General features: G+C 42.3%; 1 protein-coding gene across 4 annotated transcripts; it reads right to left on the bottom strand.

The window, feature by feature from the left end:
- Positions 1–606: 606 nt before the first annotated feature.
- On the bottom strand, positions 607–27,072 carry LOC133273057 (24-hydroxycholesterol 7-alpha-hydroxylase). Of its 4 annotated transcripts, XM_061460967.1 has the most exons (12): positions 26,705–27,070; positions 19,446–19,581; positions 18,215–18,389; positions 16,358–16,507; positions 15,400–15,493; positions 13,812–13,910; positions 11,786–11,876; positions 10,564–10,697; positions 8,889–8,984; positions 5,992–6,080; positions 2,347–2,434; positions 607–1,272 (listed from the first exon to the last, which is right to left on the bottom strand). In XM_061460967.1, the coding sequence occupies exons 1-12, from the start codon at positions 26,879–26,881 to the stop codon at positions 1,192–1,194; spliced, it is 1,410 nt and encodes a 469-aa protein (XP_061316951.1). In that variant the 5' UTR covers positions 26,882–27,070; the 3' UTR covers positions 607–1,191. The 4 variants fall into 4 exon arrangements, with proteins under 4 accessions (XP_061316951.1, XP_061316955.1, XP_061316952.1 ...); XM_061460971.1 differs by lacking the exon at positions 5,992–6,080 and having other exon boundaries at positions 26,705–27,072; XM_061460968.1 differs by lacking the exon at positions 8,889–8,984 and having other exon boundaries at positions 26,705–27,072.
- Positions 27,073–27,810: the final 738 nt, after the last annotated feature.

Below are 27,810 nucleotides of genomic sequence, written 5' to 3'. Positions count from 1 at the left end.
ACACTATTCTTGTGAGATGTGGAAGGAAGAAGGAGGTACTTCTCAGCAGAAACAAGATCATACCAGGTCTGAAAAATCCAGCAATATGCCAAAGCTACACCAGACGTGTGACTGTATTTAGGACAGGTTAGAACCCATGTGCAGTGGGGTGTCAGTAAATCTTCAGTAATGCCTTCGGATGCCTTTAATTCATTGTAAACACACTGATGTTGACCTTTAGGTTATACTTTCCTTTAGGGATCTGTTACTTTAAAGTCAAGCTTGCCATTGCAGTATTTTGGTTTTTTGAGTTATACATCATTGTTGTATCCATAACTGCAGAAAGCCAATTGTGTAATCAATTATACAATGTGTTATTTTCCTATGGACGTTTTTCCCATAGTTTTACTGCTGCTGAAAGCCCATTTGTGTTTTGTTTTGTTTTGGTGTGGTTTGGTCTGCTTTTTTTTTTTTTGCAAATACTTCTAAAATTATGAATAATCTTTACTTAAAAGACTAAAATTACATGCTAACTATTATCATGTATGAAACCTGACAGCAGTTAAAGTGTTGGTATCTGAACTTACTTGACAGTTTCTTTGAACAACTTTTACTAGGTATTCGTCATAGGTTTAAATATTTTTGATTTGTGCACTATTTTCTGTAAGTAAGTCATGCTAAAGTGAAAGCAAAAATGTTCCAGATATTAGACAACATTATAATGAATAGCAATAGTTTTTCTTGCAATCACTTTTCATTAGAAACCAAATATCAAAATTCAGCTTTTATTCATATTCATGCAAGGACTGATTCTGAATCCTGTGGAGCAACTAAAGCTCTGTAGAAATTCTAGGTGCTCCAGTGGATGAAGTCCCCAGTATTTCCTCTGCTTGCAATTTTTCCATTACAAATGCATTTTATCTGCACCGACTGCAGACAGAGCAGGCCATGCAGATTTCCAAACACAGCAGCTTTTTGTCCTGAATGCTCGGTCAGTGAATTTAGTTTATACACAGCTTTGGACCATCTGTGAATAATTGGCCCAAAAGTTATGAATGCAGCAAGAGAGCTTGATTTTTAAATACTAGGAGGTAGGCAACCAGGTGAGGAGCACAGCTACAACTATACTGCTATGGCACACCACATTTAAAGTTGAAATTAAGAACTGTTAAGGCAGAGAACCTATCTGAAGATGTAGGACAGGGAAGCAGCTCAGTAGCTGTCTTTCCGGCATTTATACTGGACCCGGAATGGTGCCATGGGTTGCTGCGTCCCCACCAAATGTAAGGGGCTCTGCAAAAAGAAGAAAATGGGTAAAAAAAAATTTAAGTTAGTTCAGTTAATGGAATTATCATTGTGTTTTAATGTTAAGATATAAACGTATTCTTTGGTCTGAAGAGGATGAAGACCAAATATTTCTTGGCTTTGCTGAAGCTACTGTGTAGGGCCTTCATGATGACTTTTTATTCCACTTATTCTGATAGAGGATGACACATGAGATCTTAAGAAACTCTTAATGATTTTGAGTATCTTCACCAGCATAATTGCCAATTTACAGTGAACTCCATTGGGAGCTGGCATGGCAACACCATCGTCAGGAAGAGGCAACCTTCCTCATATTCTGGGTGGATTCACCACCACTGCTTGAGATCACAATCTTCAAGGAGAACAGAAGACTGAAGTTCTCTGAGCTGCCAACTTCCAGCCTAAAGGGGCAATCCTACAAAGCCCATGCCAGTCTAAAATTCTCCCTCTTCTCCTTGGCATTTTAACCAAGTAGTGTCCTTTTAGGTTGTGACAGGCAGACATGCTCATTTAGCAGCAGTCCCTGTTTGTGAGGAACTATGACTTTTAGAAAGTGCAAAGGACACAGTGCAGATGAGAAGGAAACGACTGCTGAGAGTGGAGACTGCACCATTCTCCTTCAGTGGTAAAATCTATCTATTTCACATCTTGTCTTAGTGTAATCCATTTATTCTCCCACCACTGAATATGTAGTGGAAGAGCACTATGAGGGCTGCATCTGATTTCATATCTTTAAAGTATTAATAATCCAGATGCTAACTGGTTTTGTGAGTGGCAGAGAGCAGTTATAAAATCTCTTGTAATGTTTGGGCAATGATGAGACAAAATACTCTTGTAGATGCTTTTTTTGTATAGGCAGTGCAGCCCCACAGCATTGCTGGAGCTGCTCTGGATTTTCTGAATTACAACAAAGATTGAGTTATTTGTTACGTGTTTTATTAACATTCCCCTCAAAATTCTCCTTCATTATACATAACCACAGCTGAGCACGGCTGTTCAGCTGAGCATAATGAAGGAGGAATATAAAGATGTGGAATGCATAGAAAAGCACGGGCCTTTTACCTCCTTTGGTACTGCATCCAAAAGCACAAATTCATATCTGTATAGGAATAGCACAATGAACAGCTGGATTTCCATGATGGCAAACCACCTGCAAGAAAAGGGAGGAGAATGTTGACCATTCAGCCTGACCATCTCAAGTGTGTTATCATCAGATAAGAAACAGGGTGTCTTTGGCACGTTACATTCCATTCTTTAGTTCTGCCTGGAAGTTTATCTTCAGTTGGAAAATGTGCTGTAGCTTTGTTCGGTTCCATTACTCAGCAAAGAACATGGATGTCATGGCTACCCCTTCTTTCTGGTGAAACGTTAGACTGACAGCATCCCCCTGACACCCTATTTTAAAACAGACCCTTATCATGATGCGTATTTTTCCCACTGTAAAAAAACACTAATGTTCTAGCACTCACTGACTTGAAATAACTTCATAGGAGCGAGAAGACAGTCAATCATGGACAAGACTATATGACTAATGGTGCTATATAAAGTTATATATACAGCTGGGAGCCTGATGACATCAGAGTAGCTGTGACAGTGGGAGTTACTATTTAATGCATCACCATCAGAATGCAGCATGAGACACAAGGGTGTGATTTTTGCTTCTGCAACACTCTCAGAAAGGCCCTTTTTACTCAGTCCAGGGAAGATTTCAGGTAACTGCAGTGAACTCCTTCAGGCTATTATTTTTTAAAGCTGACATGTACAAGAGCTTTCAGCATTCAGGCGCTAGGATGCACCTGTGCCACATCATGGGATTACTCACTTGCAGAATTTAGACGAAGTCTAAAATACCTAGTGAAAATGAGAATACTCCCTTGCTGTTCCACACAGTTTATTTTCCATCATCTGAGAGACGCTGGAAAACTTGAACAGCTATTGGGGAACTCACCAGGGAAAAGACCACATGACTGCACATGGCGTCAGCCTGGATTTGGCCTGGCAGGTGTGAAGAGGAAGCTAATAAGCCCCACGAGACACAAGCTGACTTCTGCAGAGCCATCCAGATCTGCGCGCTGAACCACCCCCTGCTCCAGAGTGGGAGGATCTGTGCTTGTTCTGGCATGGCTTCATAACTCAAATTATCTCTGTGATTTCACTTTGGAATTACCTTGAGGTAGGGAGCTTTTGCTGACCTTGAGCTTGGGGGAACACAGTGCAGGGATATTTCAATGGAAATTAGCTTGGGTCAGGCAGGAATTCCTAGCCCAAACTCTGTGCCAGCAGCACTGAGCAAAGGTGGGCTTCCTACCATCACTGCACCACTGGCACAACACAGCCCTGGAGCCCTGGTGCTTGATGTCCTGCCTCTGAGCCATTCTCTCTGTTTTGGCACAGATGTACCATGATGCAACCAAACGCCCAAATGTCTCTAGGTTGCTCTGCAAGTGGAAGTGCCTCATTTACAGAGGGCTGTCCTTCAAACCCAAGCACAGCTGGATGTGGGCTGACCAGCTCCGACACCTCTGTACCCACAGTGGGGGTCATCTGCAATGGGTATAACCAATACTGGCTGCAGCACTTCCCACCATTAGAGCTCCAAGTGCTTTTCCCAACAGGCTGCTGCTGTTATTCTGCTCGGCACACACCAATGCTGAGACACAAGGGTGATAAGCAACATGCATGTCTGAGGGTGGCCTGAGGGACAGCCCAGGAGTGAAAGGCAGGACTGCAGAGTCCCTGTGCATCCTTCTGACCCACAACACATCATACTGAGCAGCTAAATGCCCCCTACTTCCCACCCATCTTACATATTCTTGACTGAGTCTTAGACCAGTTTTCCTGTAAAAACTCTGAGTTGCTGATGCATTCCCATTTTATTTAGTGACAAGGGGGCTGGACAGATGTGTGCTTTCTGAAATAAGACCCCAATGCACTGCTACATATTTGTGTTGTGCTGGAACACTGGCGCCCAGCTGTGGATTGAGGTCCTACAGTAAATGGAGTCTGAGAATGAAATCACAGCCATTGTGCTGAAGGATTTACAATGTCAGCATAAGATAGGAGACATCAGATGGAGCCATGCAAGATAAGCACAGTTGCACAGATAGTAGTCACCTGGTTAGACAAAAGTAGCTTCACTGCCATCAAATTTTCCTTTAGGTAAAAAAGATAGCACAGAAATGGCTTTGTCGGAGCTCTTCCCACATCAGTTTTCCAGAAATTTGCCAAGAAAGTTATTTTCTAGCTTTCAGTTTGATTAAATTAGCTTTAATTTTATGATGAACATCTGCAATGGAGAAATTAAATGTTTAATACATTTCATTTATAAATCCCAGTATGAATTAAATGGAATTAAATGAAAATGCATCTTAAACTTGAAATATCATTATTTCATTCAGCCGTACCAAGGAAATCTGCAACCTGGGATCTGGAAACATCTCTTGATGTAATGTTAGAATGATGCTGAAAAGCATGAAGGTGTGTCTTATGATGTGGGCTGCCAAAGGGTTTGAAAGGACTTTTTTGCATGTCAGCAAGAAAAAGATTCTCCCTCCAATGTCTATGCAGAAATGTTACAATTTTCTTTCTAACCACGAATGTATTTTAAAGATACTATCAGAGTACAGAGAAGAGCCTGAACAAAGAAATATGTCAGTATATATAAACAAGCAGCTTTCACAAACATCATTTTGCAGCTTGTCCTGGACTGGTGGATGCCTCTTGTGAATCCTGCTGCCGTCCTTGCTGGGAATGAGGCTGTGCTCATATTTAGCTCAGGAACATGGTACAAGTCATGGAGGTGAGTGAGCACTTTGGCAGGCCTAAATCATGAGTGCAGTTTTGTTCATATTGTTTATGTCTTTAATGGCCTCACAAAGTTTGTCTGGCACTCATGTCCAGCCTGCTGTAGGGTGCAGATTCAAGATTGCTGATCCTCTGCAACACCTTCCAGATTCCTTGCTCCACATGGGAGTTAAATTGACTAGCTCTAGGGATATGTGGTTACTTGCTTCATTGAGAAGACCAGGTTTTGAAAGCAGAAGATTCAGCATAGAGATGTTTGAATACAGAATTGAGGAGCAGCTGGCTCCCTGGGACTTGTTCCAGGAAGAGGGACAGCAGAGAAAAGAGCAGAAGGAATGCAGGAAGCATCGAGGCAAGCATTGCTGGAGGAGTGAAAAGAGACAAGATCTGCAATTTAAGCCATCAGACAATTGCGTGGGCTTTAATGCAAAGACAAGATTCAAACAGAGGGGAGCCATTTAAGATATTAAGATATTCGTAAAGATGTCAGTGGCCTCATAGAGGATAGAGAGTCTTAGAAATGTTCTTTAGATTAGTTTAGAACTTTTTAATGGCCACCTAAATGCCCATGTTGCTAAACTGGCACGTTGGTAAGTGGAAAAACTCTCCCATAATGAAAAGATGCCTCAGCAGCAGCAGAGCTAGGCTGACCTTCCTCCCTGGAGAATATCCCTTGATACACTAGTCTCAGATTCTTTTATATTGTGACTTAACCTGTCTTTTCCAGGAATGAAACCACTTTCAAATCAGTTTAAACAAGGTCCAGATAATACTGAACACTAATGGACTGACAAAGAGCAAGGCAATGAAAACACTTTATCTCCAAGTGTAAGAGGAGCCCAGTTCAAGAGAGTTGTTCTCTGCAGGGTTTGGGAATAAATAAACCCCAGCTGTTTCACTGACCTTCCTGGACACTGATGCTTCCCTCCTCCGAATGCCACAAAGCTGTCCAAGAAAGCATTCTTCTCTAAATTTGCCTCTTTCCAACGATCCTGTGGGAAGAAACTTTTTTTTCCAAATCAGCCTTATATAAATAAAGCTTAACTTTACTTCTCCAGGCTAAAAATGACCTTGGACAGCTAATCCTCAATACGAAGTTGCACTAATGCCATTTTTTGGGTTTGCAATTCAACCTGTTAAAGTCTGGACTCAAAAGTCAGCACCAGCTCAGGAAAAGAAATAATCATACTCAGGTGCCTCAAAGCGCTGCAGAGTTTTTCAAGCTCACGCCTAACACATACTTCTTACACCTCCCCATTTTTCTAAATCCTGTGTCTTTAGCTATTGAAATGTGTATAAAAATGTAAAAGCATAACTTTCTCCTTTTAAGTATATGCACATTCAAAGCAATTGCTCAACCAGTACCTTCCCTCAGCCACAAAATTGTATCATGGCACACAAATGGCTCATGCACATCTTGCACACAAACCACTTCCAAGACACTGTGAACAGACAAATGCAGCTGTAACACAAGAGAAGGGCAAGGATTGCACAGCTCCATTCTCAGGTGCGAGCCAGTGTATGTGAGAAAATGGACCATTCCCAACAAAACCAGTCTGTCTGTTCCCAGAAGCCTCTTTGCTCATCCTAAGTTGCTTTAAGAAAAAAGGAACAACATAAGGAATGAAGCAATAATGGAAGTTTGGGTGGGTAACACTAACAAAAGTAAATCCTTTGAATGCTGGGTGACAAACTATAGCACCCTCCAGAAACAAAGTGCTACTCCACTAAGGCCTTCAAATAACACCCTGTCAGGTTTATGGTGGCTAACTCCTCTGATGAAGCTGTCTTAGAGACGATGTAATATTGTGTTTGCTTATTTTGTTTATATTTCAGCCAGGGCTGTTTATAGCTTTCTGAAGAGGAAATCTGTTAGAATCAAAATCCAGTAAAAGTGATGAAGCAAGGCAATACACTTGGAATGGCAGTGTCCTCTTCCTCACGGAAAAAGGCTGAGTTTCTAAAAAACAAGGTAGTTTGCTTATTAGGAATAAAGTTCCTAAAGAAGTAAGCTGCTGCATCAGGGTTTCAGATTTCAAACTGGCAGGAACTGTTATTAGGGATTTCAAACTGGTGAAGAGTTTGCTAGAAGGGAAGTTTTGTTTAAATTACTTCTTGATGTATTCCTATAAAAAAGACAAACTGTTCTATTTCGGTTGGTGCTAAAAAGAGCAGTTACAAGCCTGCCCACACAGCCACCTGGGGTGGAATAATAATCAAGAAACTCTAGATGAACTACTGAATTAGCAGAGCTAATACCTACCAGAAATCATCTGACTGGAAAGACCAATGAACCTGGGTAAATATGTGGAGATGAGTTATACAACAAACAAATGACAAGGAGAGGAAAGTACCTGGAATCAAAGAATCACAGTATTGTTTAGGTTGGAAAAGACCTCTAAAATCATTGAGTCCAACCATTAATTTAGCACTGCCAAATCCACTACTAAACCATATCTCTAAATGCCACATCTACACATCTTTTAAATACCTCCAGGGATAGTGACTCAACCACTTCCCTGAGCAGCCTATTTCAGCACTTGACAACCCTTTGGGTGAAGAATTTTTCCTAATATCCAGTCTAAACCTCCTCTGAAGCAACTTGGGGCCATTTCCTCTTGTCCTATCACTTGTTACTTGGGAGAAACAGCTACAACCTCCTTTCAAGTAGTTGTAGAGAGCAATAAGGTCTCCCCTGAGCCTCCTTTTCTCCAGACTAAACAACCCCAATTCCCTCAGCTGCTCCTTATAGGACTTGTTCTCCAGGCCCTTCATCAGCTTCATTGTCCTTCCATGGACCTGCTCCAGCACCTCAATGTCTTTCTGTAGTGAGGGGCCCAGAACTGAACACAGGATTCAAGGTGCAGCCTCACCAGTGCTGAGAACAAGGGGACAATCACTTTGCTGGTCCTTCTGGCTAGGCTATTGCTGATACAGGCCACAGTGCCACTGGCCTTCTTGGCTGCCTGGGCACAAGCTGGCTCATGTTCAGCTGTCAGTCAGCACCCCCAGGTACTTTTCCACTGAGCAGCTTTCCAGCCACTCTTCTCCAAGCCTGTAGCATTGTATTGTTTTGTGACCCAAGTGCCAGACCTGGCACTTTGCCTTGTTGAACCTCATACCACTGGCCACAGTGTATCCAGCCTGTCCAGACCCCTCTGCAGAGCCTTCCTATCCTTCAGCAGATCAACACTCCCAGCCACCTTGGTATCATCTGCAAGCTTCTGAGGGGCAGTTCATCCAGGTCATCCCTGAAGATATTAAGCAGAACTGGCCCCAATACTGAGCCCTTGGGAACACCACATGTGACCAGACACCAACTGGATTTAACTCTTTTCACCACTACCCTTTGGGCCCAGCCATCCAGCCAGTTTTTTACCCAGCAAAGAGTGCACCCAGCTAAGCCATGAGCAGCCAGTTTCTCCAGGAAAATACTGTGGGAGATGGTGTCAAAGTCTTTACCAAAGTCTAGCTAGACAACATCCACAGCCTTTCCCTCAGCCACTAAGTGGCTCACCTTGTCATAGAAGGAGATCAGGTTAGTCAAGCAAGTTGGGTTCAATAAGTAGAGTCTTTCAATGGTGAACTTTGAATCAAGATCGAACAGATATAAAGAAGTACCAAATCATTTGGAAAATATAACTGAACTTTTGGAGTCTTGCTTATTCCTGCAGGCTCCACCTTTTTGTGCACATCTCTGTATACAAAACCATCCTCCAGATAACAAATTTAAGCCAATTTGTCCATGTGCCTTTGTTGTGAAATAAGTAGAGGAAAAACAGCAGAAGAGGACAACTTACAGGTTTGAACATTTCTGGGTCAGGAAAGTATTTTGGATTCCTGTGCAACCAGTATGGTGACAACATCAGCATGTCACCTGCAGGGATTGTGAAATTCTGAAAAGGAGAAAAAAATCTAAGAAAAGAGAAAATCACAGGTTTACATCATAAAACAGTCCCTCCTCTTACTACTTCACAGCTCTTTCACAGCTACAGGTTGGGAAGAGAAGAGATTCAGAGCAGCCCTGTGGAGAAGGACTTGGGGGTGTTGGTCGATGAGAAAATGAACATGAGCTGGCTTCAGTGTGTGCTCGCAGCCCAGAAAGCCAACCGTATCCTGGGCTGCATCAAAAGGAGCATGACCAGCAGGTTGAAGGAGGTGATCCTGCCCCTCTGCTCTGCTCTTGTGAAACCTCACCTGGAGTATTGTGTGCAGTTCTGGTGTCCTCAACATAAAAAGGACATGGAACTGTGGGAACAAGTCCAGAGGAGGGCCACAAGGATGATCAGGGGACTGGAGCACCTCCCATATGAAGACAGGCTGAGGAAGTTGGGTCTCTTCAGCCTGGAGAAGAGAAGGCTGCGTGGAGACCTCACAGAAGCCTTCCGGTATCTGAAGGGAGCCTATAAGGACTCTTCATTAGGGACTGTAGTGACAGGACAAGGGGTAATGGGTTAAAACTTAAATAGCGGAAGTTTAGATTGGATATAAGGAGGAAATTCTTTACTGTTGGGTGATGAGGCACTGGAATGGGTTGCCCAAGGAAGCTGTGAATGCTCCATCCCTGGGAGTGTTCAAGGCCAGGTTGGACAGAGCCTTGGGTGGCATGGTTTAGTGTGAGGTGTCCCTGCCCATGGCAGGGGGGTTGGAACTAGATGATCTTAAGGTCCTTTCCAACCCTAACTATTCTATGATTCTATGATCCTACTTTTATCAGCAGAAGATCCTAACCAAGGATCAGTGAATGTCATACATCCACTGTGGGCACATTGTGTTCAGACAGATTCTTCTTGCTGTTGCTGGTTTTTTCCCATGAGAAAGATGTGAACAGTGGAGAATGGGGAAACACTATTTCTGTTCCAGTTTGTTTTTTTCAGGTATTGAAATAATAGGAACATTATTTCTGTCTTTCCTGCTTTTTGAGGTACCCATGTGAGCTGGGACTTTTTTCTAAATCTTTTGTTAAGCACTTCCTTCAATGCAAAGAAATTCATAGAATGTCTTATGTGACAGTAGATCTTTATACGACTTCAGTAATTTCTTAAATAGGCATGAGCACTAATTCCTTGAAGTGTTTTTCTCCCAGACTTTTATTCGTGAGATTCCTGAATGCTGGCATTTCCCTTCTGAATGGCAGTGAAGAGGACAATCAGAACAGAAGGAGTTTTATCCATTACTAAATTGTGATCCCTTCTCCTATATCAGTTGTGTCTGATTGCTATTTTATATACGGTCATCACAGTATCTCCAGCTCAATTCAAAATTGAAGGTAAGACTGTGAGAAAGGGAAGCAAAACTACTCTTAAATTCTTGATGACTACATTAATGATGATTAATAAATCTTTCAAACAGAATATGTATGGCAGATTGTGGAATATCTCTACTATCTTAATTTTATCCAGATCTATTGGGAGGCCCCTCTCCAGACAAATCATACAGCATCTTCTGGGGGGGGGAAAACCCACCAAACCTCACCTGAATTCTTACTGGGTTTACTACTTTCTTGGTGATTGCACCTGGAGACCTCAGCCTGATGGCTTCCAAAGTGCACCATTTCATAAAAGGGAGCTTCTTAAGGTCCTCTTCTGAGACATCTATTTTATCTTTACCTGTTGTGGCATGAGAAAAAGACTCTCTAAATATGAGATTTCATCCTTGTTTTGATACATGCTTATATGTCTTGCTTTAGAACTGCTGATAGAATACTTCAAGAGTTCAAAAATCTCATTTTCATCCAGAAATTTTCTTTATATTTCAAAGCAAATTAATGGACCAAAATCAGTACAACTTAAGAAAAGCCACTGAAGATTATTTAATAACTCCAAGGAAGGTGTAGATGTGGAATTGGCCAGAAGAGGGAAAACAAAGGTCAGCTTGTAAATTAAGAGTTGCTGGACTTTTTCTGCACATGTAGGGATACTACATGGAAATCTGAGGGACTGTAGACACCAGGATGAGAAGCCACGGCTTAGCTCTTGAGCTATGTTATCACTAGCAAATAAAACAGGTCCAGGAGAAAGGCTTAAATTAAGCACTGGTTTGTGATTTGCCTTATCAGTTAATTATTGCCATGTTTCTTGATATGGTTTTGACTCATGTCAACTCAGAGTCTTCCATGAAAGTCTAAGCATGGTTCAGGGGATGGCAAATGTGAATGACTGCTCCCAGTAGGTGACTGTTTTTTGAGGGAAAGAGATTAGTCTTGTGGTGGGTGAATCATGCTGGACAAATTCACCTCAGATGAGAGAAAAGAGAACAGTTTCTGGCCTGTTTTTCTACAGAATAGCTGTCAATCTCGTGAACATCACACCATAAAAAGCAGCTGAATTGAAAGAGCTCACCTGACCCTATCTATCATAGATGCATGAAAGAATCACAAGACTGGCTAATACAAATCTAGGTCTAAATGACAAGTGTGGAATGAAGAGACAAATACATGCAGTTCTTCTTCTACCTTCTTTTGCTAACACCAAAGGTGGTTTTGCTTAAAAATATGTCTTCACCATATGTTGAGTAAAGAACTCAGAGCTGGATCTATGTTATCAGTAGCACTGTTAGCAGCAATATTCATTAATCTGATTATTCATTATTATTATATTAGAATAATTATTATATTATTGACCCAATGTGTCCTGTGCTGGGCCAACATAGAATAAATGATTTCTAGGTTACAGAAGGACCCTGCTGGATTTATTACCTGCTTTGCCAAAAACAGAAGCCAGGTCTTCCATGATTTTCTTGTAAATGGAAGGATAAGCGAGTATGAAAACAAGGGTCCAAAAGGCAATCTAAACAGAGACAAAAGTACTTTAACTCAGGACTATGGAACAGAATTACAGCATCTTTGTAGAAGATCACTGGGGCAGGTGAAAACATTTGCACTTTTTTGCATGTGCCTGTTGTAGTTGGGATGCACAGGGAGCTGTGCTTCCTGGTTAAATCCACATGTAAAGACTCAGACCTTGGGAGATTATGTCTAGTCATCTGCTGTGTACTTCAGTGAATATTATATAGCTTTGGCTTTGAGCTTTGAAACACTAACTTCTTTAATTACAGATTACTAGGTGTTAAAATGAATTACTAAATCATTGAGTATGATTAGATTTATCCGCATGAATGGGAAAAAGAATCAATAGTAAATTCCTACTAGTATTAGCAGAAATGAGGTTAAATAATTTGCAAAGCATTGTCACTGAGTGGCACTAAAACGAGCAGGAAAAGTTTTAATTAATGGCAAAACAAGCAGTAGCATATCCCCTTTAGAAATAATTTGCTAACTGATTATGCAATGAAGTTGAAAATCAAGACATTTAGGAAAGCAGAAAATCCTCTTAAGTAGGATGAAACCAGAAGGACTTGCAGCACCACCAGGAATCGCTTTCTCGTCTTGCTGAGCTAGCAGGAGATGAGGTCTACAGACAGATCTGGTCATGGGCCATCTGTGCTGGTGAGGGATGAGAACTCTTACTGGTATTTCCCAAATAGCCCCACATGAATGCTGCCCTCCTTCTGCAAAACAAAGCTGGTAGCTTAATTTTCTTGTACAGCTCTTGGATGCTGTGGCTTCACTTCATGGGCCAAGGAGGGATGGCTAAATTGTTTTAGGTAAAAGGGTTTAACATGCTTGTAAAAATACCCCCTTGGAAGGTAAAAGGACCTTTTTTTGTCATTCCCATCACCAGAACTGTGGTTGTGCTCCTTGAGGTCCCTTCCAACCTGTTATTCTATGATTCTATGACTATTCTGAGAAAGAACAAAATATCTGTATGTCTATTTGCAGCTGAATACTACAGGAATAAGTAATGATAGTGTTGTGGAAGGAATGTCAGTTATCCCGGTAACAGACAGCAGGCTATGCCTCTCACTTATGCCACCATGTGAATCCACAAAAACCTCACTGAAATGGATGAAATTCCTTTAGGGTAAATTGTAGTAACATCCAATCTACAAACCCCACAGATAATATCCATTAGCAGTACATACAAAAGTAACTTCTATCATTTGTTTTCTAAATCACATCTGTAACAGGCATAACTGTGCTGGAAAGAGCTTAGTAGTCATGCTAAATAAAGGATGTTTTTGCTACTATGGCTTTTTCATCTGAGAAATTCCTATAAATGTCTTTGGTCAGCCTAGGCTGTGTTAGACACATTGGACTTGTTAGCATGCTTATATCTGTACCATTAATCCATCAAATACATTTCTAACACAGACAAAAGTCAAGTGGCAGTAGAATCAAACTACCACTTTCCTTCACTGGAATCAGCACTGGCATTTGTACGGCAGATCCCGCAAAGTGAAAGAGCCAAAATCACTCAAGGTTTTATACACAGATGAAGTTACTCTATATTATGTTTTAATATTCTTTACAATTGGTAACATCAGGCTATGTAGAATAGAGTCTCAACTATAATACAGCCAAAGTGCTTCAAAATAGAGCTGAATGCTCCTCACAGCTGAAGACTGTGATCTTAACAGCTATGAGACATGATCCTGAAATGCTATGGTAGGGGACATCATAATTTAGGAAAAGTACAAGAAGAACTTTCCTTGTCATGGCATCTGTGACATTGCAGCCTGGGTATATTTTGAGTGATGCATGTGGGCGTGATAATCCCTTCTTTGGAATACACGCAGCGTGTGTGACCTCTGGTTTGAAGGCTTTGCTTCCCAAATACAGGCATTTGAACAGGGTAAAGTGTTTCTCTAGCTGAGGTACTTACGGGAATAGCATTTGCTTGGGAAGCCCAGAGCATTAGAAGACTGTAATTGGGAGCTAGGTGTCTTCCTTGCAAGTTATCCAGGAGATGTTGCAGTAACGTCTGTTATAAATAAAAGATAGTAACGTGCATTTCCAAAAATATATTAAAATCTAGTTTAGGGTAGGGCTTATGAGAATTCAAGGATATAATATATCCTAGTTAACATAGGACTAGTTTATCAAAGTAATGTTAGTTATGGGGATTTTGCAGTCACGAAGTAGAGATTACAGATGTTAAGAGAAAATGAGACTCACTTTCAGCAGCAGCAGGCCAGAAGAAGTCAATGCACTACATGAATCCCTACTAAATACTTTCACTGCCCTCCATTTTCTTCAAGTTTTTAGGGGATTTGGTTCCCTCACTCCCAATTGTTTCTCGTATATGGAAGAAAAAAAGACATCTCTATTCTAATTCCTGCTCTACTTCTCTAAAGAACCTGAAAATGGGACTGAAAAAGTTGAATGAATGGAAATAGAGAAAATATTCTCGCTGTTCCTGCCAAAATGGTGTTTATTACGAAGAGATGGTCTGATACATCAGCAAACTCCCTAATTTCAGGTGCTTTATTAGTGACCAAACCAGTGACTGCAATTGCTTGATTTTTTTTGAAACTATAGCAACTGTGTAATGGTCTAGGATCAGCTTTGTTTATAGTATTTCCTTAAATACAGGGCAGCCATGCATTCAAGGCAAAGCTTCCTGCCTGCTTTTCAGAGGGGAAAAGGTTGAACTTGAATAAAAAATGACCACTCTTTTTCCCAGATTCCCACCCAGTCTAAGACACCAAGTTTGTGCCTCCTGCTTCCTGCAGTTCTTTACCTCCCACAGACCCCTCTCCAGCCTTCTCTTCTTTCCCCAGTTTTGCTTTACTTTATGAAAGAAATTGTGGCATGTAAAGCTTTTAAAGTCTAAATAAAACCTGGTTTGTTTAATGGTCTGTTCTATAACCATTTGGTAGAGCAAAATTCCCAGGCCAGTCTGCTGTCACGTTTGTCAGCTGTATAGACAGAATTCCTGCCATAGCTAAGGAGAATAACCAGGGAGACAACTTATCACAGCTTTTGCACAATTGGTATTTAGGGTACTTGGCTTCCAATCCAGTAATCTGCTATTTTCTACTAGTCTGGCTGCTGGAGGATCTCCTCACTCCACACCAGGGTTTAAAAATAGCACCTGCAAGGTTTCGAAATTTCACAGCATAGTGCCCTCAGAGAAACAACTGAAAAGGTCTTTCACATCTTTCGACTGCTCATTGCAACTGTGATACTGGAGCCTGGCAATGGGTCACAGCTCTGAACTCTTGGCTTTAAATTCCCCAGAGGAAGATGCCGATTTTCACAATTGCAGGAAATAAAATACTTTGAGGAGTGGGACTCAAAATTATGGGTCTGTCCTAATGTAGGTGACAGCAATACTGCACAATTAAGGTATAGCTATAAAATCTGAAAGGTTTAGTTTGTTTCTTCCAGTACTGAAATAACTCCTGTCCTCTCCCACTTCAGTCAGAATACACATGAAGTCATGTTATTTCATAGCCTTGGATGTTTACCTTGGATGTGGTCTCTGAAGGGTTGGTCCTTTCAGCATCCAACACTACTTTCTCAAATAATTTTAGAAGCCATGTTTTGGATTTAGACCAGTTCCTGCAAAGAAAAGCAACAAAACAACAAGCACTTAACCGAGGCAGCACAAACTAACATTTCCTTTTCCATGAGAAGGACTCCTTGTTTTTTTTCCAAAAGCCCTGGGCAGCAGTCAGTCGATCGATAGTCAAATGTCAGTCTGACTGACATGAGGAACTCACTGACATGAGGAACAGTATGTCCGGGACCTTCACCTTGGCCAGACCTCAACCTGCAGCCAGGACCTGTGACTGCAAGACCCCTAGATTTTCCCATCTGTTTCATTGTGGCTTTGGACAGATTGCTTATACCAATCTTTTCAAGAATTATTCTTTCTAACAAAATCAAGGCCCCATTTTTTAAGCATCCTCAATTCTTTCTTAAGGCTATTTTGAGGCGCTTAAGGTGCTATCATGGCCCTGAGGGCACCGAAAGGCTCTGCAAACACTTTCCTCAGGGTTTGGTTTCCTCTATCCAAAGTCAACTCTGTGACAGTAGAGTAGTGTAACCTGGCATCAGTCTGCTGGGAAAACAGCTATGGTGTGGAAAAGAGCAGAGAGATGCCTTGCTGGGGAGCCCCTCAGCTTGGGACTTAAATTTAGGCTCAAGCCTTTGCTCTTTGCCCCATTCTGCTAGTCCCTGACAGCTCCAAGGACCCATCCCACCTAAGCAAAGCTGTTTCTGCTTTATGCCAGGAAAATGCACAAGACAAGGTCAGAACTGTTTTGAGGCATCTAGCCAAAGGCCTGACCCAAGGACATGCCGTCAATAAAGACAGTGCATCATCCTCCAGGGAAAATGTCTCTCGTGGCTGATATTCCAGTAAGCAAAATGTAATGGGTACCTGTAACGGGTACACCACAAGCATCATCTCTGCTCCATTACCTCAAGAAGCATTCGGGCATCTGAGAAGCGTATTCAAAGTCCTCATCATACTTCTGAAAATGTTCTTCAAACTCCTTGATTTCACTCTGACCTGTTGGGCAGATGCCTTTCCCAAACAGAGTTTCCACCACTGCTGGATACATGACATGCCTGCAAAGACAAGTTCCGTATGATTTACAGGCTATGGGGAAGCTGTTGCAGCAGGTTTAGGTCAGAACGCAGCATGCTGAATTGCCAACACTAGAAGGTGTGGGACTCAAGGGTCATGCCAGTATGGAAGGGCTGGCACAAAGCTGATACCTCATGCCCTCATTGAAGATTTTAAGCAGAGGATGGGAGATACATGGGTCTCAGGCTAGTCCTCTTCACATGGCTGAGCTTCGTCAGTTAGTGTTTGATCGCTTGAGCAGTGGCAGAAAGGCTCTGGGCACTGAGGTCCCTTTCTCCCTGTTAACCACCCCTCTTATTTCAGGTTAGCCCATGCAGATCTTCTGGGAGTTGCACAAACGCTTCTGCAACCAGGCACCCCAACAAACCCTTCCTCTGGCTGCAGCTTCGCTGGACAGAACAATGCTCTTTTGTTTTCTTTTTGTCTCACCCCTCCCCTGATTGCTCCTCTGTTATCCTGACAAATCTGAGCTCCCTTTCCAGACCACTTCACCTCTTTAGAAACCCTCATGCAGTCTTTGCTGGGTTGCAGCTACTGCTAAATATATATTTCAGGCAGTGACTCTTTCGCTTTCCTCCTTTTCTGAAGATCACAAGGACGTTGGAGCCACCTGCTGGCTCTATGGATTTAATTCTGAGGCAGATAAATAATTATCCGGGGCATTGCATACTAATTCTTTTCCCCTGCCTTGTTTGGCAAAACCATAAGAACAGATCACACACCCCCGATTTACTGTGGATGATTTTTCTGGATTCTGCAATCTATCATCCAGCATAAAACTGGGGTTTCTTGAAACACTTTAAACAAGTAACAGCTGATTTGGATGCTATGACAGACATGGCAGTGGGAAGAACACCATCTGCCTGAGGCTGCATCAAGGATGTAGCAGGATGGGGTGATTTTAGATGAAACCCTGTCCACTCCGTGCTCCACCTGAAACTGTGAAGCAGTGATGAGCATCATAGAATCATAGAATAGTTAGGGTTGGAAAGGACCTTAAGATCATCTAGTTCCAACCCCCCTGCCATGGGCAGGGACACCTTACACTAAATCATATCACCCAAGGCCATGTCCAACCTGGTCTTGAACACTGCCAGGGATGGAGCATTCACTACATCCCTGGGCAACCTATTCCAGTGCCTCACCACCCTAACAGGAAAGAATTTCCTCCTTATATCCAATCTAAACTTCCCCTATTTAAGTTTTAACCCGTTACCCCTTGTCCTATCACTACAGTCTCTAATGAAGAGTCCCTCCCCAGCATCCCTATAGGCCCCCTTCAGGTACTGGAAGGCTGCTATGAGGTCTCCACGCAGCCTTCTTTTCTCCAGACTCCTGACAGAGCTTTTCTAAGGCTGAAGAGCCTGAGCTCTACCTGCTTTACAGTAATGAGGGAGATTTAGTTTAGATATAAGGAAGACATTTTTTACTGTGTGGATGCTGAGGCACTGGCACAGGTTGCCCAGAGACGCTGTGGCTGCCCCATCCCTGGCAGTGTTCGAGGCAAGGCTGTATGGGATTTGGAGCAAGCTGGTCTAGTGGAAGGTGTCCCCGCCTGTGTCAGGGAATTGGAACTGCATGATCTTTAAGTTATTTTCCAACCCAAACCATTCCATGATTCTATGATAATATCTCTGCTTCCATACAGGATACCCATACGTTAGACATGAGCTGCAGAACTCCCTTACCTTACCAGGTCATTGAGGTCACCTGTGCCCTCCGTGCCGAGGTGTGTCATGTGCTCATATAGCTCCTTACACAAAGTGCCCGTGAACATATGCAGATTAGAAGGAGCCATTTTTCCCTTCAGCATGCTGTAGAGGTTACCGTGGTTCTGATAAAATGCTTCTGCAGGGACAGAAACTAAATACAAAAAGAAACAGAAACATTTTGGAAAGCAGATGTACTACAGGGTAACAACTAATTATTACTACAAGCTGATTTTCAACTCAAATGATGGGACAACATACTATTGCTACAAACCTGGTACACATAGGTGTGATACCGGGAAATAAAGGGTTAACATTGTGCCTGCTTGCTTAAGCAGTCGCTGTGCTTGGTGAAGCAGAACCGTAAGAGTCAAAGTTGGTAGAATGGTGAAGCAGAGTTGTAGGAGTTACAGCTGCTAGGCAGAATTGTAGTAGATAAGATTCCTAGCTTAATATTTAAGACATTCTTGTTCAAATAGTATCTTTAGAAAGAAAAGGAACAAAAGATAGCCAGAGTAACAAAATTTGCAAACTTGACAGGTTTCTTCTTTAAGGTACATAAAACCGGCTTGTACCGAACCTGAGGTTTGGACAGGGGCCGAAACCCTATTGAGTCTGTGTGAAAGCAAGAGGTTACTCACGGTGATGAAGAGGAACTACAGGCCTTCATCCTCACGACCCCATAACAACCACCACCAGGAGGCACTGCACAGGCGCACCAATGGGACGAATGCCAGAAAACTAATTATAATACTAGACGGGAATAGGCTTTGCGTATGTATTAGGCGTGAAGCAGTCTCATGTTTAGGTAATCATTACATGTAATATAAACGAGCTGAGTGGCAAAGGAGGGTGTGCATGGTTTTGGAGAAGCAACCCCCACGCGCCTCAGCGCTGAATAAAGCATACCTACTTTACAACTCTAACGAGTTGTGGAGTCAACCCGCATATCAGGTGGAGTGTCTGGACACAGAAAAGGACCTGATCTCAAACTGGGAGTGACTGATGATGAAAGTAATAACAGTCCCTGCATCAGAAAGCCTTGATCCCTTGAGGCTGAATCCAAACCACTTTACAGGTTTACAGTGCTGGATCCACGTGAATAAATTTAATTTCACCTTCATTTCGTAGCATGGGCTTTGGGTAGGGCAGTAATGTCCCTGGGTATCCAGATTTGATTTCCATTAAAAAAGAGCAAGGTCTCATTTACCTGCATTCTTGACAGCTTGTTGGACTGCCTGTTCAAAATTTAAGTCTTCAGATTTAAAAAACACTTCAGCTCCTTCTTCATCAGTCACAAAAGTGTACCGCTTTCCCAGAGCAAATATTGTGAACACAGGCCCGTGCTGGAACAAAGAAAGATTTCATATTACTGTATTGCTAACACGTTTGATGGGAGAACGGCACTTTGGTGCTGCTGAGAGCTCAGGAGGGAGGACCTGGTGCTTCCTGCTCTCTGTACACCTTATCTCAGAAGCGCACAAAGATCAGCATGAACCAGACCAAGTTTGTAGTCTTATGACCCAGAAGGGAACATGTGTGCCTGCCTGACCAGACCTCTTGCAGAGTAGAAGAGATTCCTTCTCCGAGATTAACATTTTATATTTGAATTACATTACAGTTCAAACAATACAACCTACTTGGGGTTTAAGAACCCAAGTGATGGATTATCTACTGCACCCCTTGGCTGCCATAGCGAAGTACCCACATTGTAAAAATCCATGATCCTACCAATTTTAATCTGCAATTTTTTTAACAAAAAACCTACTCCTGCCTATTTTTAATATTTTGGTTTTTCCTTTCCCTTTGTTTTCCCTTTCCTTATTTAAAGGTTCCGCTAATACCAAGGATTTATTTCTTGTACAGGTGTTTAAAGATTAGTATCTAAATAACTAGCAAGCTTTGAGCAGAATAGATGGAGTTTGCTGAGAGTTATATTCAGGGAACGTTTTTGATGCCATAAATCATTCTTTCATTTGCCCTTAATTTAATAGCCTAGAGCTCTCTTAGAACTTTCAGCAGTAAGTATCCACATAATTATTCTGAATTCCTACATTATTTAAAAGATTGCTGATATGTGTAGATACTCTAAGCTAGGAAACAAATGCACAGTGTCTGCTGGCTGTAAGATTTAGGCATTAAAAAAAATCAAAATTATGAAATAGAGCATCTTTAGCATCTTTTTCTTAGTCAAGGCAATTTCTGCTTGCAGGAAAAAGCCTTGGAAATAAAAACCACAGCATTTACATTTATAGGCACACCATCTTCTCTTGGCAAAGTTACTGTGCATAGGGAAAGGTTTAGGGCTTTCATAACATCTCTAAGCACATGAAGGAACTTGATTTTGTTTTCCAGGTTACATTGCTAAAAAGGGTGAGAAGTTGTTTTCTGTTGATTTGTTTGGAGCACTGAAAAGCCTTGAATCCTCCTTGCTCACATGGTTTATGCCACTGACTTTAACCATTTCTTTTATTGTCTGTGTCTGTATTGTAAAGCCTGCTCTTTGAAGGAAAAGATTCCTCTTGGCATCAGTTGACTTTTGAATGTGTCCTTCAACTGTAAATTATTAAAGAATGACTGTTTAAACTCTGTGCAATAATAAATAAAATACTGTTTAATAATAGCTAAGGTTGCTTTCTTAACAGGTAACAGCAGGTCTTCACCATCAGGCTGGACAAACCCCAGTGAATCTGTGTTTGGGCTTAAATTAGATATTTTAAATTTTATATTAACACTAAAATGTACTTAAAGCAATTTTAAAATTAAATTAAATTTGAATTAATAACCACCTGCAATAACAATTAATTATTCAATTAAGGTCACACTCAATTAAAATTAGAACACTTTATTTTAGATGATTACATGTAAGCAAGATGCCTAAGCTCCCACTATATGCAATCAGGGGAGCCTAAAACATGATTCACCTGACCAGCTACTGCACCCCTCTATTTCTGAAGGTGAGCAGAACTGCCCTTAGACTCCACTGACAGGACTGGCTTTGTGTCCACTGTTCATCAGTAAAGCTGGATGTTTTACCTGTAAACATCTACACAAACAATCTGATTTGGATCTCACCAAATTTCCTGCAATCTATTTAGAATAATAAGAATTAAGCCAATATTGAATGAAACTGCAATAAAATAAAGCCCTATAAAGACCTCCTGAACAAGTCAGCTTCATTGAACAGTGCAGTGATGGTGGATATTCACAGACATATCTTTCAGAAGGGAAAATTTTGTGTCCCAACAGGAAATTACAATAAATATGATAGCAAATCAATTACATTTAAAATTAAAATACTAAAGAAGGTTTGAGGATCAAACCACTAATGGCAATCCCCATCCCCTGTAAGACAGACTTTTCCAAGCACTCAAGATGCAGGAAGTTTCACAGTGTGTTGCTGAGCCTGATAAATGCTCAAGGTGCAAAGAAACCACATGGGGAGGAAGCATTTATGTCAGTTTAACGCAAGTCCCACACTGGAGCCTTTCACCCAGTGTGACAGATGGAGACTTTGTATCAAAGGAAGTATTAAGTAGAATAGACTTAAACAAGTGCTCGGTAAAACAGTGATAAATATTTCAAGTTAAAACTCTAGAGGATTTGAAATATGAAGTCACAGAACTACCTACTGTGATCTGTTAAATCACCCTCAGCAACAGGAGGATGGACAGGTGAACATGGTGCCTTTCTAAAGGGCTCCTGAGGGAGGACCTGGGAAGCCTCAGAGTCATTCCAGTACTCAACATATTTTTACAAGCATCATTAAAGATAAGGTTTAGCAGTTGATAAATAGGATGTACTGAAGAAGAGCCCAATACAGCTCTTAGGAAGACATAAGGATATGTGGCCTTAAGCATATTCCTAATTCATTACTTAGAAGAAGGAATCAAAAGTTTTCTCATGATCTGGACTCATTTGGAAGTTTAAACTATGAGATCTAGAAACATTACAGAAGAAGGCGGCCTAGAAAAATCACATTCTGAAATGACTCCAAGATCTATTAGCGCTCCAAGTGGTAGTAATTAGTTTAGAGCTCTCATCTTGCTAGGAAAGGAGAGGAGAAAGGACAACAAACATCTAAACTAATCCTGTGCCAACATCTTCAGTTTAATATATCTCTGCCCATTCCATCTCAGCAGGATATACTGAGGGAGAAAAGGCAAAGGGATGCACAGCAAGCATGAATGAAAGTTTCAACAGAAAGATACTTAGATCCTATGGAAACGTGAAAAGAGAACAATTATTCCTGGGTTCTCATAATGTAAAGGCTAACGGGCACCTATTTAATGGTTTAAAACCAGACAGGATACTTTATATCATTCATGGTTAAATTATGGATTCACTGCTGTGGAATGCTAAGAAACAAAAATTACACACACAGTAATAAAAGAGACTAGGTTATTGTAGTCAGATCTGGATGCAAATTCCGGCCTGGGAAGTCTCTCAACCGTTGACAACCAGAAGCTGGGAAGAGGGAGTAGAATGCAGTGTATTCTCATCTGGGCGTGCTCCTTACACTGTTACTGAGCATCTACCAATGGCTGCTATTCGAGAGAGACACTGAATAAACAGGTTTTTCATGTGTCCCAGTATAATTACGCTGTTGTTCTAATGCAATAAAATCAGCTACTGGAACAAGCTGTCGGGGAGCTCTGCAGTTACCATCTCAGTGGTACGGGCGGGTAACAACAAAGCGTGGGCGCCGCCTGCCAACACTGCGTGCCTGTTTACTGCTCTGTCTGAAACAGTGTTTGAGGAGACATGCTGACAGAGATATGGAAAGCAAAATAAAAATGCTCTTAGGAGTCAGGGCCTATGAAGCTGCTTTCACTCCTGTGGTTTTCCCAAAGACTGGGAAAAACTGCACAAAGCAGCAGTGCTGTGATGAGGCACAGATCTGAGCCTATACAAAAGTAATACTCCAGAGAAATAAAACTTCAGGATGTTCTCCAAAGTTCCAAAGAAAAGAAATTGGGGAAACAGCCTGTTTTCCCAGGGGTGCTGCAAGGCAGGGAGCAACCACTCTCAGCTGAGACAGCTGTGGTTAGAATCACAGAATCAATGAGGTTGGAAAAGACTTTTAAGATCATCAAGTCCAACCCTTACTCCATCACTGCCAAGTCCACTACTAAGCCATGTCATGGCCTCTACGTTTTTTTGGAACCTGTTCAGGAACAGTGATTTCCCCACTTCCCTGGGCAGCCTGTTCTAATGCCTGATCACCCTTATGGTGAAGAAATTTTTTCTAATTTCAAATCTAAACCTCCCCTGGTGCAGCTTGAGGCTGTTACCTCTTGTCCTATCACTTGTTACCTGGGAGAAGAGACCAACCCCCACCTCACTACAATCTGTTTTCAGGTAGTTGTAGAGAGTGATAAGGTCCTCCCTGCGCCTTCTCTTCTCCAGACTAAACAACGCCATTTCCCTCAGCCGTTCCTCATGAGAATCGGTCTCTAGTTGTGTCAAGAGTCACGTTGGGAGCTAGGTGCACTGGGCTGGTTTTCTCTCCTCTGGCGTACAATCACGAGTTCAATGTCATGTCCCCTCTCTATCAAAGGGACTTTAGAATTTTGGTCTTCAGTGTATAGGACCAGGCTCACAGACCATTAGCAACTCAGATGTGGCCACGGTCTTTGGAAACACTCTACCAGAAAACCTGTCTTCTCCTCCAGCCTGTTTCCCCTACACCAAACCTCATCCAGGATGCGTGTCCCTTGCCAGGTAACGCAGTGAGCCATCCCAGACGCAGCCACACACACACAATAAACCTGGGAGGCATCCAGCTGAGTCCTGGCACCATGTCCCAAACACAATCAACACACTGAGAGTGATGTATGGATCCATAATCCATACAGTAGTGCAGAACAATCTCATGGGTTTCGTTGAGCTTTTCTTGTTAGCTTAATTAACAAACTGATGAAAAGCATCTGAAATTCCTGGTTTGAGCAAAACCTGGTCTAGTGGAATGTGTCTCTGCCCATGGCAGGGGGTTTAAGCTAGATGAGCTTTAAGGTCACTTCCAACTCAAAACATTCTATGATTCTATAATTCATAAACTCTTACCATGTTTCCATGGCAAAGTGTGGAACCACAGCCTTTGAACCCCTCATTGAGCAGCTCTCCCTGTATTTTGTGTGGCATGGTGTCTCCAGTTACCCACCCTGCCCATCCCAGATCACTTGCAAAACCACTTTAACCAGGCAGCTTTAGGAGGAAGAGGTGGTATCTTTTATTAGACCAGAGATTAAATATTTTACTGGACAGGGGATCTTTCTTTTTTTAGACCCACTGATGACACAAGGGGAAAACCAGACAATTCTGCAGCCCCCGTCTTGCTCTGTAGGAGGAAAACAGAAACTGTGAACTTCAAGCAAATTGAGGCTGGAAGCAGTGGAAGGAGAAAAAGCACTGAGGGATATAGACAAAAGGGCCAATAATAATAAAGCTAACTTTAAGAAAGAAATGAGTGTCACTTTGACAGAATGAAGAATTAATCCGGGGGAGAAATTTTCTAATTGTGAAAGACTCCCTAGAAGGTAATGACCCTACCAAGCCAAAGAGTTTTTACACTGCCCAGAGCCTGCTGTTTCTGCACTTTTATGAGGGCAACTTGCTTGTACTAAGGGCACTTAACCTTGTTCTGGCAATATTAAGGAGTGTGGAATTATTGCAGATATATTTTGCAATCCTTGTAATGACTGTTAATGACCTTTTGGCAGCAGCACTTGTTTTATTTGGCTGCACTCTGCTAAAGTGCCTACTCCTTTAAAAGGGAGCAGGCAGGAAAAGGCTTGTCTTTCCAGGCCTCAGCACAGCCCAGTGTGGGTTGGTGGGAAGGGAGGGAGAGGTGCCTGGGGTGTTTATAGAGAGGAAAGGAAGAACAGGAGAGCAGGGGCAGTAAGGGTAAGATCCTGCTGCAGCCAGCCAGCCAGGGAGTGATGGATGGAAAGGTCCCTCCTGTACCAGGGGGACCACAGGGAGAGGTCAAGTCACAGGGATGCTGAGTTGCTGGACTAAGAAAAAAGCCAAAGGAAAGGTCCTGTCTGCAAACACACAGTAAAGGGGAGAAATGTAATAAAGCCTCCTCTTCCTGCTTTGCCTTATTCAGAGTTTTCTCCCATTGGAAATGTTTTTTACTCTAGTTTCTGTCCCAATAAAACCTGGGCTTTATAAAGTCCTTCAGGTGTCTCTGGTGTGTTCAGAGGTGTCAGCAGCTGCCTAAAGGGCAAGTGAACATCAAAATTAACCAGAGACCCAGCGCCACCAAGCTTGCATTTGTACTTCAGAGTATGTAACAGTTTTCGCTCATTCAATCTGTGAATGAATTCCCAAAAGGACTCTTCTCTCAGGTTTTGTCTGTTGGATTTTGGTGTTGTTTTTTTTTTTTTTAAGGATTTCTTCTAAGAGATTTTGTTAAAAGCTTCCTGGCGAAAAAAAGGCAACTAAAGGAAGCTTAAGTCCCGGTGAAACATCTGTCCCCAAAAAGAATTGCACTGAAAAGGAGTCTGGCAAGCTGCTTTAATCTGTTTGCCACCAGGATGTTTTCAATACAAGCAGATTTCTAACAGCCTTCAATTTGAAGAGTCAAACAAATACTATCATTGGGGTTTTTTTTAAGTGAAGCTTGACCAGATTGTTTAAAGGATTATGTGGCTGGTTTCTGCTTTCATTTAACACCACAAGTTTATCACAAACATGGCTGAAAAGAAGTATTTAAATATATGAAATCGAATAGCTCAAAATGAGAAAGCAAATTTTAAACATCCTTTTTTTTTTCTCAAATTTCAGGATGTTGCAGAGGTTTCATTTTTAGCTAGTTTGTGCAAGAAATGGGCTGTGCAATCCTTCAGTATCGGACACGTGAGGCTGACCACATTGCAGTAGCAGCTGCCATCGCTGACTGAAAATGGGAAATGGGTTTTACAACAACTAGTATTAGCTACCTAGAAATTAATCATTTAGGCTCTGTCTATCAGACAGACAGAGAAAGAAAAGCACATCTAGTGGGTAAATCTTCATACCTGCGTTTGGTAGGTGCATCAGGATGGAAAGAGTCACTTGCCAAGCATACCTGTGTCTCCTGAATGCAGGGGGACAGAAGCTGGCACCAAACAATTTCACCTAACTTTAAGCATGCAAATAATTAACTCCCGGTCCCAGCGCCCAGCACAGGACTTTCCACATTATCTGAAACCAAGATTAACATGTAGCCGGACTGCAAGAGCGAAACAGCAGAGGGGCTGGGTGAACAGAATGATCAAAGCACACAGATCACGCCTGCATCAGAGCCACAATTTAGCAACGTTACTGGGATAAAGCCAATCCTTCACCAGCTAAATGCTCCTCACGTTATAAAGTGTGACAGGAAAGGGACAAACTTAATGTGGGAGTTTCTCCTCAGCCTTCCCCTGCACGCAGCCACCCTGAGCACACGCCCATGAGCAGGCACACCGCCACAGCCATTACCTTGCTTCTAGCTTGCTCTATGAACTCCAGAGGAGCCTTCCCGAACTGAAACGCAGCTCCAAACCAAGGGATCCAGCCCCTGATGCAAGGAGGGGAGCTTGGGTTTCTCAGCTGAAACAAAACAGCCTTGACAACAAGAAGTCCCAGGATTGCTGCCAAGAGGAAAGCAAGAGCCATTTTGCCTCTCTGCTGCCTGCCACAGCACCCGTGCGGTCGCGTCAGTGAATAGGGCGTCCTTTATCAGTTGCCAGCTGATCACTGCCACGGAGACGAGATGTCAAAGCACCAACCAGCCCAGTCTGGGGCTTGTTTTTTAACTTGTGCTGGACAAGGCAGAGTCAATGCTCTGGGATGAGGACCAACTCCACTGCTTGCGAAACTTGGATGCTGCTTTGCCAAATCCCTAAACTTCGCACCCGTTGCTGAAGGCTACCCAAGCAGGCAGGGACACAGCCAGGGGCTCTGTGGCAAAGCAGTGTGTCACTTTCTTCAGTTAAAACAAGTATTTTTGGCAACATCAAGATCACAAAGCAGAGAGGCTGTAATTTGCAGACATTTGGTTTTCATTAAGTCAGACGGCAAGAAACTTCTGCAAGTGTCACCTGAAGCAGTAAGCCCTATGAAAGGTATCTTTCACCTGCCTGATAACAATCTCATTAAAGGCTGGATGTGTGTCCAGTGTCTGAGGGGCACAGAAAGGCTTCGGAGGTCAAACTGACAGTTAAAAACATGATGGTGGCCCCTTTAATATCACTATAATGTCAGTAGACATTTCAGAGAGGTCAGGTTGATTTGTGTGTGTAGAAGTATCACACTAACACTATGTACAGAATTCAGTAGTATAAAAAGCCTAGGAAGTGTGCTCACAGCCTGCCCCTGCACACACTCAGCGTATGTGAAGACAATACAAAACTAGGAGGAGTAGCTGATAGACAGATGGGTGTGCTGCCATTCATTGGAGCCCCAACAGGCTGGAGAAACAGGAAAACAGGGGCTTATATAACCACAGAATACAAGGTTGGAAAGGATCTCAAGAATCATCTAATCCAACATTTCTCGGCAACAAAGTGACCTCATGAAGTTCAGCAAAGGGAAATACCAAGTCC

Source organism: Pezoporus flaviventris, unplaced genomic scaffold, assembly GCF_033815535.1.
Source record: "Pezoporus flaviventris isolate CSIRO_AGI_PZ_B2104156 unplaced genomic scaffold, CSIRO_AGI_Pfla_v1 ptg000031l, whole genome shotgun sequence".
Taxonomy (NCBI): domain Eukaryota; kingdom Metazoa; phylum Chordata; class Aves; order Psittaciformes; family Psittacidae; genus Pezoporus; species Pezoporus flaviventris.
The sequence above is the reverse complement of the archived record's forward strand: the minus strand, read 5'-3'. Positions and strand labels throughout refer to the sequence as shown.

Coding starts and splice junctions, on each gene's coding strand:
- LOC133273057 (XM_061460967.1), bottom strand. CDS start 26,881: ATGGCTCTTGCTTTCCTCTTGGCAGCAATCCTGGGACTTCTTGTTGTC. Junction 11,877..13,811: donor CCCAAGCAAATGCTATTCCC/GTAAGTACCTCA, acceptor GTCTCTGTTTAG/ATTGCCTTTTGGACCCTTGT. Junction 6,081..8,888: donor ACCCAGAAATGTTCAAACCT/GTAAGTTGTCCT, acceptor TTCTTCCCACAG/GATCGTTGGAAAGAGGCAAA.